This window comes from Agelaius tricolor, unplaced genomic scaffold (genome assembly GCF_023055355.1).
Source record: "Agelaius tricolor isolate 1412-34295 unplaced genomic scaffold, bAgeTri1.0.p SCAF_31, whole genome shotgun sequence".
In the NCBI taxonomy this organism is placed as follows: Eukaryota; Metazoa; Chordata; class Aves; order Passeriformes; family Icteridae; genus Agelaius; species Agelaius tricolor.
This window is the reverse complement of record NW_027269291.1, coordinates 5,442,771-5,456,575: the sequence shown is the minus strand read 5'-3', so window position 1 is coordinate 5,456,575 and position 13,805 is coordinate 5,442,771. Positions and strand designations below refer to the sequence as shown.

The window sequence follows — 13,805 nt, the reverse complement described above, 5'->3', positions numbered from 1 at the left end:
GGGGGGACATCCCTGTGCTGCTGCCATCCCTGGCCTCAGCCCTGACCCAGCAGCAGCAAAATCCTCTTGTGCCTCCCCTTGTGTCTCTCTGGGGGCTGCCAGTCCCCCCAGGCCACTCCTGGGCACTGTCACCTCTGCTGGGCCACCCCAGCCCCCTGCCCTCCCCTGGCAGGACCCACCCTCAGCCCAGCATCTCTGCATCACTGCCCTGTCACTGTGATATTTTATGAAAAATCCCTTTGCCAGCATCTTTTCTCCTGAGAAGCTTCAGCTTCTCCATGTTTTGCTGCTTTGGAATGTGATTTGGAGAATTGTTTACCCAGCCTGTGAATTATTTTTAATTAATGGCCAGTCCCAGGTCCAGCTGTGTTGGGGCTCTGGTCAGTCACAAGATTTTATTATTCATTCCTTTCTCCACAAAATTTTATTGTTCATTCCTTTCTAGCTTTCTGATGTCTCCTTTCTATTTTTTAGTATAGTTTTAGTATATAATTTTGTTTTACTATAATATAACATTACATCATAAAACAATCAATCAGCCTTCTGAAACATGGAGTCAAGATTCTCATCTCTTCCCTCGTCCTGGGGACCCTCAAACACCACCACAGGGCCCTCCCACCCTGGAGGTGACAGAGATGTCCCCAGGCTCTGGCCAGGCTGGAGGGTGCCCCAGTTTGACCAGTAACCCCGGGGTTACGTCCACCAGGGCTGTTGCAATGCCCATTGCTTCACCCTCCCATTCCTCTCATTATTCTCATATTAAAGCAAAGATTGGGTCACATCCCGAGCCCACCCTTCCTGCCCAGCCCATTCCAGGTGACTCCTCACTCCTCCTCCCCATTCTGTGTCCATGGGGGAGACTTTGGGCACCAGGCTGCTCTCCCATCAATCCCAGCCTTGCTTTTGGATGCCTCCTTCAGTCCTTCCCTGTCGCAGACAACTTTTATGGAAAATCCTTTCCTTAGGATTTTTCCTCCTGAGAAGCTGAGAGGCCTCAGGAACAAAATGTAACCAATGGTTATCTGCTGCTGTGGAATGCAACAGGTGCATCTGGGATTGGGCTCATGTGGTTGTTTCTACTTAACAGCCAATCACAGTCAGCTGCCTCAGACTCTCTGTCTGAGACACAAACCTTTGTTATCATTCCTTATTTTTCTATTCTTAGCCAGCCTTCTGATGAAATCCTTTCTTCTATTCTTTTAGTATAGTTTTAATATAATCTATATCATAAAATAATAACTCAAGCCTTCTGAAACATGGAGTCAGATCCTCATCTCTTCCCTCATCCTCAGATCCCTGTGAACACGGTCACAGCTCCCAGCTGGAGGAGCTGGACCTTCCTGCTGGAATCCCCCTGATCCCCCTGCTCCACGTTTGGGGGCTCCTCCAGGGGCCAGGCTGGGGAGGATCTGCCCATTGCAGAGCCCAGGGAAGGGAAATCCTGCCTTCCACCGGGCAGAGGACAGGCAGGGCTGTCCAAGGAGGGGTTTAAGGTGCCTTTCTGCATCTTCAGAGCTCCAGACCACCGGCCCTGAGGTCTCCTGCCAGGAGCTCTGCTCCAGGGAAAAGCCTGGAGTCCCCCAGGGCACAGCAGGGCTGGGGAGGTGGCACGGGCAGGGGACAGCTCCCAGCACCCAAAAACCTCCTCTGCCCCCTTCCTCCTGCTCCCGGGGAGCTCAGGGGTCACTGAATGCTGGGAAACTCTGGGATTTCCCTCTCAGGCTTCTCTCCCCACCACACCCCCCCCACAAGATCCAGCTCTGCCCCTGCTCAGCCAGGAGATCTCAGCCTGGAGCTCCAGCACCCCCTCACCCCCCCAAACCGGACAGGAACCCCCCAGCATCCCCTCACTCCCCCAGACCTGACAGACACCCCCAGACCTCACAGACCCCCCCAGACCTGACAAAACCCCCCCAGACCTCACAGACCCCCCAGGCTCTGACAGACCCCCAGCACTCACAACCCCCCAGACCTGACAAACCCCCCAGCAGCCCCTCAGCACCCCAGGCTCTGATAGACCCCCCAGAACTCCCCTCAGCACCCCCAGAACTGACCGACCCCCAGCACCCCCTCACCCCCACAGATCTGACAGACCCCCCTAGACCTGAGAGGGACCCCCCCAGCACCCCCTCACGCCCCCAGACCTCACACACCCCCCCAGGGCTCCTCTCAGCCCCCCAGGCACTGCCAGACCCCCCCAGCCCCGAGGGAGCCCCTGCGCCCAGGCACGGAGCCACCAGCCCATTACAGATTACAGATGCAATTAATGTAATTACAGATGCTTAATTAGCGACAGCAGGGCGCTCTCTTAACAAAGCACATTAATTACAGGCGATGCTGCGCTGGGAGCTGGAGGGATGAATGGAGGCGGGGACCGTCCTCTGTCCCACCCCCAGGGACAGCACGGCCCGTGCCACCCCGGCCTGGGGGGACCAGGGTGACACCGGGGCTGGGACGGGGCTGGGACAGCCCTGCCGGGGGGCTCAGCAGCAAAACCACCCCAAAACCCCAAAAGCATGGGAATGGTGGAGCATCCATCCAGGATCTTCAGGGTGGAGGGAAGCAGAACTCAGAGCCCCCAGTGCTGCTCCATGGTGTAAAACTCTGTGGGGTGGGATGGGATGGGATCCATGGGATGGGATGGGTTGGGATCCATGGGATGGGACGGGTGGGACATTATTGGGATGGGATAAGGTGGGATAATGGGATGGGATATTATTGGAATGGGACATTACTGGGATGGGATCAATGGGATGGGATGGGCTGGGATAAGACATTATTGGGATGGGATCCATAGGATGGGATGGGATAAGACATTATTGGGATGAGATAGAATGGGACATTATTGAGATGGGATGGGATAATAGGATGGGATAATGGGATGGGACATTATTGGGATGAGATGGGACAGGATGGGATGGAGACGGGAGCAGGGAAGCTCAGCCCAGGGTGATGGAAGCCCAAGGGACGGCTGCCCTGTGGGGACCATGGGGACAGTGTCCCCGGGCTGTCCTTACCCGCTGCAGGGGACACGCCAGGTCCCACGGTGCTGGTGGCACTGGGGGGTGGCGGGGGGGGCACAGCTCTGCTGGGAGGAGCAGGGACAGGGCGGTGAGGGGTGGATGGCGTCCCTGGAGGCGCTGCCACACCAGGGTGGCACCGAGCCCCAGCACTCACCGCCCTTCCCCGGGTGAGGAGCGCAGGAACCGCACGGGGGCCGGGCAGGGAAGGGTCCAGGGCACGTAGTGATGGTGGAAAACCACAGCCTCCTCCTCCTCCTCCTCACCCTGCAAAGGCCCCGCCAGCACCTGAGGCGGGGAACAGAGGCAGGGCTGGGCCGGGGCTCCCAAAGCGCCACTGGCCGGTGTGGTAAATAGGAATGATTGGTGCTGACAAAATTGAAACAGTAATCAATATTGATATAGTAATTAATATTTGGAAATAATAAAACAGTTGAAGAAGAAAGCAAGGGAGAGAAGGGGTTCCAACCCCCCCCCCCCCCGCCCCTTCCCTGCAGATGTTCAAGGACAGAAAAAAGCAAGAGATAACAGTTACTAAAAATTAACAGAAAGAAGGGAAAACTGGTTGGGTCCCAGGAAAATAAGAGATTTATTGCTTTGATACTTAAATATAATATTATATTAGTCTTGGCTTACATTGTACTGGCTTGGTGTGCATGTGTAACCCAAGGGTGAGTTGAAGGACATCGAGAAAGAGGAGAGGCCTTCATCAAAAACAACCCCCAAGACTTCTGTGACCACCAAAACGAGTGGTGGAGCATGCGCAGTAAAGGTGGTGATGAGGGCGGAGGTAGAAGTGTGATGAATCGAAAATGGGAGGAGATGGCATTGACACAGGGCATATGAGGGGGGAATCTTCACTTGGCAAGCTCGTACGTGAGGTGGCAGGGGACCAGAGCCCTGCACTCCGTACCCCACAGTTATCTTTTGCTTATGTGCTATTGTTGGAACCAAATCATCCCTTATTTTAATCAAATTATATTGTCGATACTTCAAGTGTATCCAATTTTATATATTTTCTAAACTATTCAATTAAAATTGCTGCTACCTCTAATATGATCTGGTTTTTTAAATGATGGGATAATTGGGCAAACATAACACGGGATCGCGCCCGGCTGCTCCCTCTGGGTGGGCTCAGTCCCAGCAAAGCCCCATGGGGACACAGGGGGTGGCAGCCCCACAGATGGGACCAAACCCCGTGGGAAGAGCCCTTTGATCTGTGTGAGACCATCTGAGCAGGGTCCAGCCCTGGCCAGCCCTGCCCTGGTGGCACTGGGAGGGCAGGGGCTGGGTGCCAGGAGGTGCCAGCTGGCAGCGAGCTCAGCAGCTGCCACAGCCCAGCCCTGCCCCAAAAGCTGCATTGTTCCCCCCAAGGAGATGAAATGTTTTGGTTTGAGATGGATTTTTAACTGGCAGCCCCTGCAGAGCTCCTGCCGGGTTGGGCTGTGCTTCCAGAGGGCCTGGCTGCTCTCTGAGCTCTCAGAGCTGGGCTCCAAGCAAAGCCCCAAAACCCCAAAGGGCTGCTCTGAGCTGGGCTGGGACCACCCAGGTGCTGCCCCCAGAGGGTCCCAAAGCAGGATGTGGTGACCCTGAACAGCCCTGGGGGTCCCTCTGCCCCTTCTTTGGTGCCTCTGTCCCATCTTTGGTGCCTTTGCCCCCTCTTTAGTCCCTCTGCCCCAAATTTGGTCCCTCTTTGTCCCCTCTGCCCCATCTTTGTCCCCTCTGCCCCAAATTTCATCCCTTTGCCCCCTCTTTGGTCCCTCTGTTCCCTCTTCAGTCCCTCTGCCTCATCTTTGTCCCCTCTGCCCACTCTTTGGTCCCTTTGCCCTCTTTTTGGTCCCTCTCCCCCCTCTTTGGTCCTTGGTCCTTTTTCCCCATCTTTGGTCCCCTTTGCCCCATCTTTGTCCCCTTTACCCCCTCTTTTGTCCCTTTGCCCCCTCCTTGGTCCCTCTTTGTCCCCTTTGCCCCTTCTTTGGCCCCTCTTTGGTCCCTCTGCCCCCTCTCTGCCCCCTCTTTTGTCCCTTTTGTCCCTCTTTGGTCCCATTGCCTCCTCTTTGGTCCCTCTCCCCCCTCTTTGGTCCTTGGTCCTTTTTCCCCATCTTTATCCCCTTTTCCCCCTCTTAGGTCCCTCTTTGGTCCCTCCACCCCCCTGAGCCTCACCTGGGCTGGGGCTGTCCCTGCACCACGGGGCATCAGAGCTGCCATGGCCAGGCCGTGCATCAGCAGCTGGTGCATTTGGGAGCCTTGAATCAGCATCAACTCCATCAAACCTGCCCGAGGATGGGAGATTCTGCATCAGAGAGGGAGCAGAGGGAGCAGAGCCTGGGATGAGTGCCCGGGATGGGGCGGCCCCCAGGCTCCTCCCTGTTCCCAAGCATGGGAGCACAGCCAGCCTTCCCCCACCCTGCTCTGGAAGCCTCATGTGGTGTTTAAAAATTATTTTGCTTGACTAAAGCTTGAAAATTGCCATATTTGAGCCTTTTCTTCCTTGCTGGCTCACGAGAGGGAGCTGAGCAGGGACAGCAGGGCCAGGGGCTGTGGTCAGTGATTAATGGGGCTGGAGGCTCCAGACTTTCCTCTCGTTCTGGGCAGAGTTTCTGCAGCCCTGGCAGTGCCCAGGGCCTTGGGGGGCAGCTGCCCTGGCAGGGGCAGCGTTCAGAGCATGCCAGGCTCAGCCCTGCTCTGTGCATGAGGGGCAGTGTTGGGGAAGATAAAACAGGAAAGCCTTATAAATATGATTGCCTGGCAAAAGATTTTGAGAATATAGAAACTATCAGTGAGATTGGAATAAAAGCAAGCTTTGAGATCCCTCAGTTACTGAACAACTGGAAAACAATGGTGTGGCCAGCTGAAGGTGATCCCCTTTTGATGGAGCAACACCCTCTGCTTGCAGACAGGCCCAAGGGGCAGAGCAGACCCTGCCAGCTTGGCAGAAGGGGCCCAAAGAGGAGTTTTTAGGGTTTAAAATGTAACCCAGTGTGGTAATGTAATGATTCTTATAGGCTGTATGGAAATGCTATAGGATTTGTATCTTGGACTAGATTGGTTAGTGAGAATTAGAATATTCAACACAGAAGAAGATTTATTGTATTGTAATGGGAACTTCACTGCTCTTGCCTCTTAGCTCTTACTTTTCTATGCTCTTACCCCTTTTACTCTCTCACCCTCTCATTCCCTCTCCCCCTCTCTCTCTCAGGCCTGCTCTGAGCTGTGGCTGGCAGCTCCCAGCAGGGCCCTGCACCCAGGCCCTTTGCAATAAACCCCAAGTTCCTGACCTGGCTGCAGAGATCTCTCATCTCTGTCCATCCTGACCCTCCTACCCCCTGATGCTCTTACAGAGCAGGAGCTGGGGGTGAGCCCAGGACCCCAATCCCCACTGCTGGGATCCAGGGAGGAGCAGGGTGGGGATGTTCAGTCCCTCCTCAGCTCCTGCCTGCTCCAGGGCAGTGTCCCTGTCCCCTTGGCTGGAGGCCACACTGAGGGTGTGAGGCTGCTGAGGCTCATCCACACAGAGGAAACCCCAAATCTGCCTCTGCAGCCCCGAAAAACACCCCCATTTTCTGCAGGTGTGAAACTTCCATGGAAAATTCTTATAAACCTGCTGGAATCCCCTGAAATCCTGCTGGCTTCATCCACCCTGAGCAGCTGGGGCTGCCCCTGGATCCCTGGCAGTGCCCAAGGCCAGGTGGGACATTGGGGCTTGGAGCAGCCTGGGACAGTGGGAGGTGTCCCTGCCATGGCAGGGGTGGCACTGGGTGGGCTTTAAGGTCCCTCCCAGTCCAAACCATTCTGGGATTCCCTGGAGTAAAAAAGGGTTCGGACCACCCCATAAGGGCTCAGAGCCAGATCCCCAGAGGCTCCAGAGGTGCCAGGCTGGCTGCCAGGACACAGGAGGTGACTGTGCCTCCAGGCAGGAGCACCCCAGCACCTCCTGGGACTGCTGAGCTGGGGGCACCCCAGGGACTGAACTGGGGTGGGACACGGGGTGCTGGCAGCTCTGGGTGGATGCACCCATCCCACTGGGGCCAGCCTGGCTCTGTTTACTTCCACACTGATTTGCAGCATCCTTTTTCCTCGAATTTTTAAGGATTTTCCTTGGATTTTTAAGGATTTTCCTCGGATTTTTAAGGACAGCTCCACCTTCCCCCTTCCCACAGCACAAAGTGACTCTGCCTGTGGTGCGTCCCCAGTGATGACAGCTCTTTGTCCCTGCTGTCCCTGCTGTCCCCAGCCCCTGTCTCTGCTGTCCCTGATGTCACCACAGCCCCTGGCCCTGCTGCCAGCCCCCCCCAGCCCAGATTTCAGCCTGGGGGTACCCAGGTGGGTGAAGCCCCTCTGGGCAGGGGCAGAGCTGAGGGTTCCAGCCCCTCTCAACTCCACCTCGCAGTTCCAGCAGCCTGTCTGTCACACCCCGGTGTCCCCTGGGGATGGATGGATGCCAGCAGGAAATGGGGGTTTGGAGAACAAAAACAGCTGAATTTCGAACACCCCTCCCCCCCAAAAGAAAAAAAAAACAAACAAAAAAACCCACAACAAACAAACAGAAAAAAAAAAGAAAAAAAACCAAACCAAAACAAAAAACCCCAAAAAACAAAAACCAACCAAACAAAAAAAACCCTCAAAAAACAAACAAAAAAAACAAAAACAAAAACAAACAAAACAAAAAACTAACAAAAAACCAAAAAACAACAACAACAACAACAAAACACAACAAAAACAAAATAACCCACAACAAAACAAAAAAACAAACCAAAAAAAAACCCAAAACCCCCACAAAAAAAACACAACAAAAACCCAAAAACCAAACAAAAAAACCAAAACAAAAAGAAAAAAAAAAAAACAAAAACCCAAAAGACAACCAAAAAACCCCAAAAACCCCACAACAAAAACAAAAACAAAAAAACACCCAAAAAAAAAAAAAAAAAAAGAAAAAAAATACACCAAAAAAAATCAGACAAAAAAAACCCCATAAAACCAAAAAAAAAACCAAAAAATCAAAAACTGTTCCCCGGGAGCATCTTGGAACCCAGAGTTGGTAAAATCCCCAAAATTCGCAGCCCGTGGTGCTGAACGCCCACGCAAGGACCCAAGGATGGGTGGACATGGCCGAGTGCGGCTCGGCTGAACCCGCCGGGTTCGGCTCTGCCCCCCCAGCCCTGCACGAACCTGGCCGGGCGGGCGGGGGTCCCGCGGGGGCGGCCCCGGGCCCGGGCAGCGGCTGCAGGATCAGCACCGGGCACCGGGAGGGCTCCGGGAATGCTCCGGGGGGCGATCCCAGGGCGCGGGGCTGCGAGGGAGGAGGGGAGGGAAAACCGGGATTGGAAATTCAAGGGTTAATGAGGAGTCCTGGCAGCGGGACACCAGGGGACAGAGGGGACACGGCTGGGGACAGGCGGGACCGGGACCGGGATGGTGGCGGGGACGAGAGACGGGGATGGGGACAGAGGGGACAGGGGCGGTGGCGGGACAGAGGGGATTGGGATGGTGGCAGAATGGGGGGGACAGGGCTGGGGACAAGGATGGCAGGACAGAGGGGACGGGGCTGGTGGCGGGATGGAGGGGACGAGGGTGGCAGTACGGAGGGGACGGGGTGGGGGCGGGACAGAGGGGACAGAGGGGACAGGGGTAGGACAGAGGGGACGGGGTGGGGGGCAGGATAGAGGGGACGAGGGTGGCAAGACGGGGGGACAGGAATGGTGGCAGGACAGAGGGGACAGGGCTCTGTGGTGGGACGAGCGGGTGGCCCGGGGGAGCAGGACGGGAGCCCTGGAGATGGGAATTTGCTCTCCCCTGGTTTTCCCGGGACAGCGCCCCCCCCATCCTGGGTCACTCCCAGACCCGCAGAGTCCCCACCCCTGGGGACAGGACTCGGGCACTTTTCGGGGTCTGCAGGGCGTTTGCAAAGCCCGGGGCCCACCCAAAGCCCCGAGCCCAGCCCCTCTCCCCTCTCCACCCTTATCCCGTCAATCCCGAGGCAGGAGCGCTCCAGGCTCACCCCAAGGAGGGGGGTCCCTGCAGGGGGGTTCCCCCAGAGCCCGCGGGGGTCCCCGGGCGCTCCCCGCTCCATGGCTCGGGATCGTCTCCAGGGCTCCGGGGAAACAAACCCTGCCCAGGGAGGCTCGGCCATGCCAGGAATGTCCCCGGGCGGCTCCTCCCAGCAGGAAATCCCCAGGAAAGGCCCTGGGGACACCGGCCCGGGCTGTTCCTGGGTCCCCACGGGGCTGGGCCGTGTCCCTGACTGTGACCGTGTGCACAGGGGTCCCATGGTGAGGGAAGAGATGAGGATCTGACTCCATGTTTCTGAACATTATTATATTATATTATATTATATTATATTATATTATATTATATTATATTATATTATATTATATTATATTATATTATATTATATTATATTATATTCTATTCTATTCTATTCTATTCTATTCTATTCTATTCTATTATACTAAAAGAATAGAAGAAAGGATTTCATCAGAAGACTGGCTAAGAATAGAAAAAAAAAAGAATTATAACAAAAGCTTGTGTCTCAGACAGAGAGTCCGAGCCAGCTGACTGTGATTGGCCATTAATTAGAAACAACCACATGAGCCCAATCCCAGATGCACCTGTTGCATTCCACAGCAGCAGATAACCATTGGTTACATTTTGCTCCTGAGGCCTCTCAGCTTCTCAGGAGGAAAAATCTTAAGGAAAGGATTTTTCAGAAAATATCATGGCTACACTCGACCCTGTGCCTCGTGGTGAGGGGTGAAAGGAGCAGTCAGTGGCATCTGAGGCTCATTAGGGAATGGGAGGGACATTGGGGTAATGAAGTCTATGAAAGATATGGATGGGACCCCCAAAGTGTCCCCAAAATTTGGGTTGCAACCCCAGAGACCTCCAAAATTCTCAACTAGAATTGGGGTTGGGAATCACAAAAACTTCCTCAAAATCTCCCCAGAATTGGGGATGGGGGACCCAAAGTCTCCCCAAAATTGGGGATGGGACCCCCAGAGACCCCTGTAAAATTGGGGATGGGATCCTTAAACATCTCCCCTAATACTGGAGGATGGGACTCCTCAGAACCCCCAAAAGTATCTCCAAATCTGGGGATGGGACACCCAAAGTATCCCCAAAACTGGAGAGGGGACACCCAAAGTCTCCCAGAAATTTGGGATGGGACCTTCAGAGACCCCTGTAAAATCAGCGATGGGATCCTTAAACATCTCCCCCAATGCTGGAGAATGGAACTCCTAGGAACCCCCAAAAGTCTTCCCAAAATTGGGGATGGTCCCCGGGATGAACCAGCCCCAGTGCCACCCCAGGGCCGCTCCTCAGGGTGTCACAGCCTCGGTGCCACCTGGGGGTCCCCGGGGTGTCCTTGTCACTGTGCCAGGTCCCCCAGGGCTGTGTCCCAGCTCCCTGTCCATGTCCCCAGGGATGCAGTGACCACGGGCATGAGCAGGAAATGCTGGCAGCAGAGCCAAAATTTGGGATGAAACCTCCCCAAAATTGGGGATGGGAGCCACACAACGGCCCCAAAATCCCCCAAAACTGGGAATGGGAACCGAACGTCTTCCCTAAAATTTGGATAGGAACCCCAGAGACCTCCAAAAGTCCCCCCAAAACTGGGGGTGGGAAGCACAGAACCCTCCAAAAGCTCCCCAGTGTTTGGGACCCCACCGCGGGTCCTTCCCAGGGTGTTCCCGAGGGGATTTGTGCCCACAGGGCACAGCCAGCCCCTGGCAGAGAGCTCATCCCAGGCAATGCTGGGCATGGGGAGTCTGCAGGAAACGCTGAATCCCAGCAAAATGCCCCCTGTGCCCCCAGAGACCCCCGCCCGTCCCGCCCCCTCCGCCCCCCGGGCATTTCCATGGATCTCACATCCCAGCTCTGCCGTGCCCCCAGGGCCGATCTGGGAACTTTTCCCGCGGTTTCAGCCCTCAGCCAGCTCTGCTCGGGGACAAATCTCTCCCAGAACTCTCGTTCTGACCCAGAACGGCACTGTAGACCCCCCCAAATCCTCCCCCCAGCTCCCAAATCCCCTCCTCCTCCCCGCCGAGCCCGGCTGCCTCAGCCCCTCCCTTGGCTCCAGTCCGGGCTATTTTCTGCTTGATTGGGTTTTTCACTGTGTTCCTGATTTTCCCGACCCCCTCTGGATTGCTTTTCTGCCTTTTGTTAGAATCCTAAATTCCCATTATTTGCCCATTTAATTACTGTGCTGCTTCCTGCCCGTTTGGCAGAGCCGGGCTGGGCTGATCCCGGTCTTATCTCCCCTTAGGAGGGATTAAAACACTGGGATAGGGGTGAGGAGTCCGAGAGAGCCTCGTGCCAGGGACATGAGGAGTGACAGGGACCTGCTCGGGATGCCCTCAGCCCCCCACGGCAGCCTGAGCCCTCTGGGGGGACATTATGGACAGAGGGGAGGAGGAGGAGGAGGAGGAGGAGGAGGAGGAGGAGGAATTTGGGAAGATTTCTTGAGCCAAAGCAAACACAAGCAAGGCTGGTCCCAAGTGCGTGGTGCAGCAGGGCAGGGCTCAGGCTGGGCTCAGCTCTGGGCTGTGCTTGGCTCCTGCCTCTCCCTGTCCCTGTCCCCTGTCCCTGTCCCCTGTCCCTTTTCAATCCCCCAGAACATCCCCTCAGCCCAACTCCTGGACCTGGTCACAGCTCAGGGTCATGGAATTGGGGCTGCAGGTCGGGCTGGGGACAGGCCCAGGGCAGGAGCACTCCCGGCCCTTCTGAGGATCTGTGACAGAGCGGGCTGAGGGGCAGGACAGGAGCTGCCCAGGAAAGCAGAGCCTGGGCACAGGGACGTGCCAGTGTCCAGGTGGGATGGGGACAAAGGTGGCTGTGGCTGTGCTGTCCCCAGGTGACCTTGCCCCAGCTGGAGGTGCCACCTCTGCTGACCTTGGAAAGTTTGGTGGGGACACAGAAAACATAAAACATCCACTGGGAAAACCCAGGAGGGACCAGGGGATGCTCCAGCTCCAATGGGGACAGATCCTGCTGTCCCCTGGAAGAGCCACTCAGTGCCAAGGACACCCTGAGGGTGCCCAGCAGACGATTTGCTCCCTTTGGAAGCTCCGGGATTTCTTCTGGAAACCCTCAAAAACTGCCCCTGCCAGGGCTGGGATCTCAGCCCTGTCCCTGCTCAGGCACAGGGGCTTTGGACCAGGAGTTTTCTTGTCAGGACCAAGGCCTTGGAATGGGGTCAGTCCCTGGGGACCAGGAGGGACAGGGACCCTCTGCCACCCCGGGCCCTGTGGGTGCTGCTGCAGCTCCTGCAATGGAACCTGTGTGGTCCCCTGCAATGGGATCAGAGGGATCCCTGGAATGGGATCAGAGGGATCCCCTGCAATGGGATCAGAGAATCCCCTGCAATGGGATCAGAGAATCCCCTGCAATGGGATCAGAGGGATCCCCTGCAATGGGATCAGAGGGATCCCTGCAATGGGATCAGAGGGGTCCCTGCAATGGGATCAGAGGGATTTCCTGTAATGGGATCAGAGGGATCCCCTGCAATGGGATCAGAGGGGTCCAGCCCCTCTCTGGGGCATCACCCAGCGTTGGCAGCACAGAGAGCAGAGGCGGGCAGGGCATGGGGGCGGCTCAGACCGGGAGCACCGGGAGGGGAGGGGAGGAACCGAGCCCTGAGCTGCCCTGGAGGTGACAGCACATCCCTGCTGCCACTTCCCTTCCCGGGACACCAAGAGATTCCCAGAGTGAGGAAACCCCGGCAGGATCAGCCTCGCCCAAGCCTCGGGGGAGATGAAGAAACGCTGCGGCTGAGGCAACGCATCCCCCCGAGCTGCTGCAGCCTCCCAGGGGCTCCCAAAACCAGCCCCGGACCTGTTTGTCACTGCACACCGGGACAAACCCTGCCTGGGGGGTGGCAGACAGGGAGCTGCTGTCCCCTGGGCTGCCCACCATCACTGTCACATTCAGGACACGCCTCTGGGGACGCTCTCTGTGTCCGGAGCTGGGAATGGGTTAAAGCTCCTCATTTTGAACGATAACTACAAAAATCCCCTTTCCCTTCCCAGGAGGTCTCACGCTGCCAGTGCTTTGATCTTCATCGTCCCCAAGGTGTCACCAGCCTCCTCTTCCTCGGAATTCCCCTTCCCAGACTTGCCTCTTTCCATAAAGGAAAACCCCAGGAAGATGCAGCTGGCGCGGGGCGGGGACCGCAGCTGGCACCGGCACATCCCCGGTGGGATGGAGGCGGCACAATCGGCGGTCCCAGCCCTCCCTAAATGAGCGTTTGTCACCTGCAGGAAGAGTCCTGTCAGTGACTTCCTTTGCTTTGGAAACGGCTGAGTCACCCCGAGCTGGCGGCGGGATCAGCGGGAACGCCCGGGGCAGCCTCTGGGGACATTCCCGGGGCCTCGGCGGGGACACAAGGGCCGGTCCCGCCACCGGGGCCGTGCTGCCACCCTGCAGCCGTGTGCCGCAGGCAAATCCTCCTTTTCCTTTTCCTTTTCCTTTTCCTTTTCCTTTTCCTTTTCCTTTTCCTTTCCCTTTTCCTTTTCCTTTTCCTTTCCCTTTCCCTTTCCCTTTTCCTTTCCTTTCCTTTCCTTTCCTTTCCTTTCCTTTCCTTTCCTTTCCTTTCCTTTCCTTTCCTTTCCTTTCCTTTCCTTTCCTTTCCTTTCCTTTCCTTTCCTTTCCTTTCCTTTCCTTTCCTTTCCTTTCCTTCCCTTCCCTTCCCTTCCCTTCCCTTCCCTTCCCTTCCCTTCCCTTCCTCCTCTCCCCATCACCACTGCCACTGTCACCAGACACAGCCACCCCAAATGGGACCCCAAAAGTCTC

General features: G+C 56.1%; 1 protein-coding gene across 1 annotated transcript; it reads right to left on the bottom strand.

Moving 5' to 3' along the window:
* Window positions 1–2,251: 2,251 nt before the first annotated feature.
* On the bottom strand, window positions 2,252–9,139 carry PRR29 (proline rich 29). Its single transcript, XM_071450543.1, has 5 exons — window positions 9,016–9,139; window positions 5,181–5,290; window positions 3,178–3,308; window positions 3,018–3,085; window positions 2,252–2,604 (listed from the first exon to the last, which is right to left on the bottom strand). Exons 2-5 carry the CDS (start codon window positions 5,283–5,285, stop codon window positions 2,570–2,572), a joined length of 339 nt encoding a protein of 112 aa, XP_071306644.1. The 5' UTR covers window positions 5,286–5,290; window positions 9,016–9,139; the 3' UTR covers window positions 2,252–2,569.
* Between the last annotated feature and the right edge of the window lie 4,666 nt (window positions 9,140–13,805).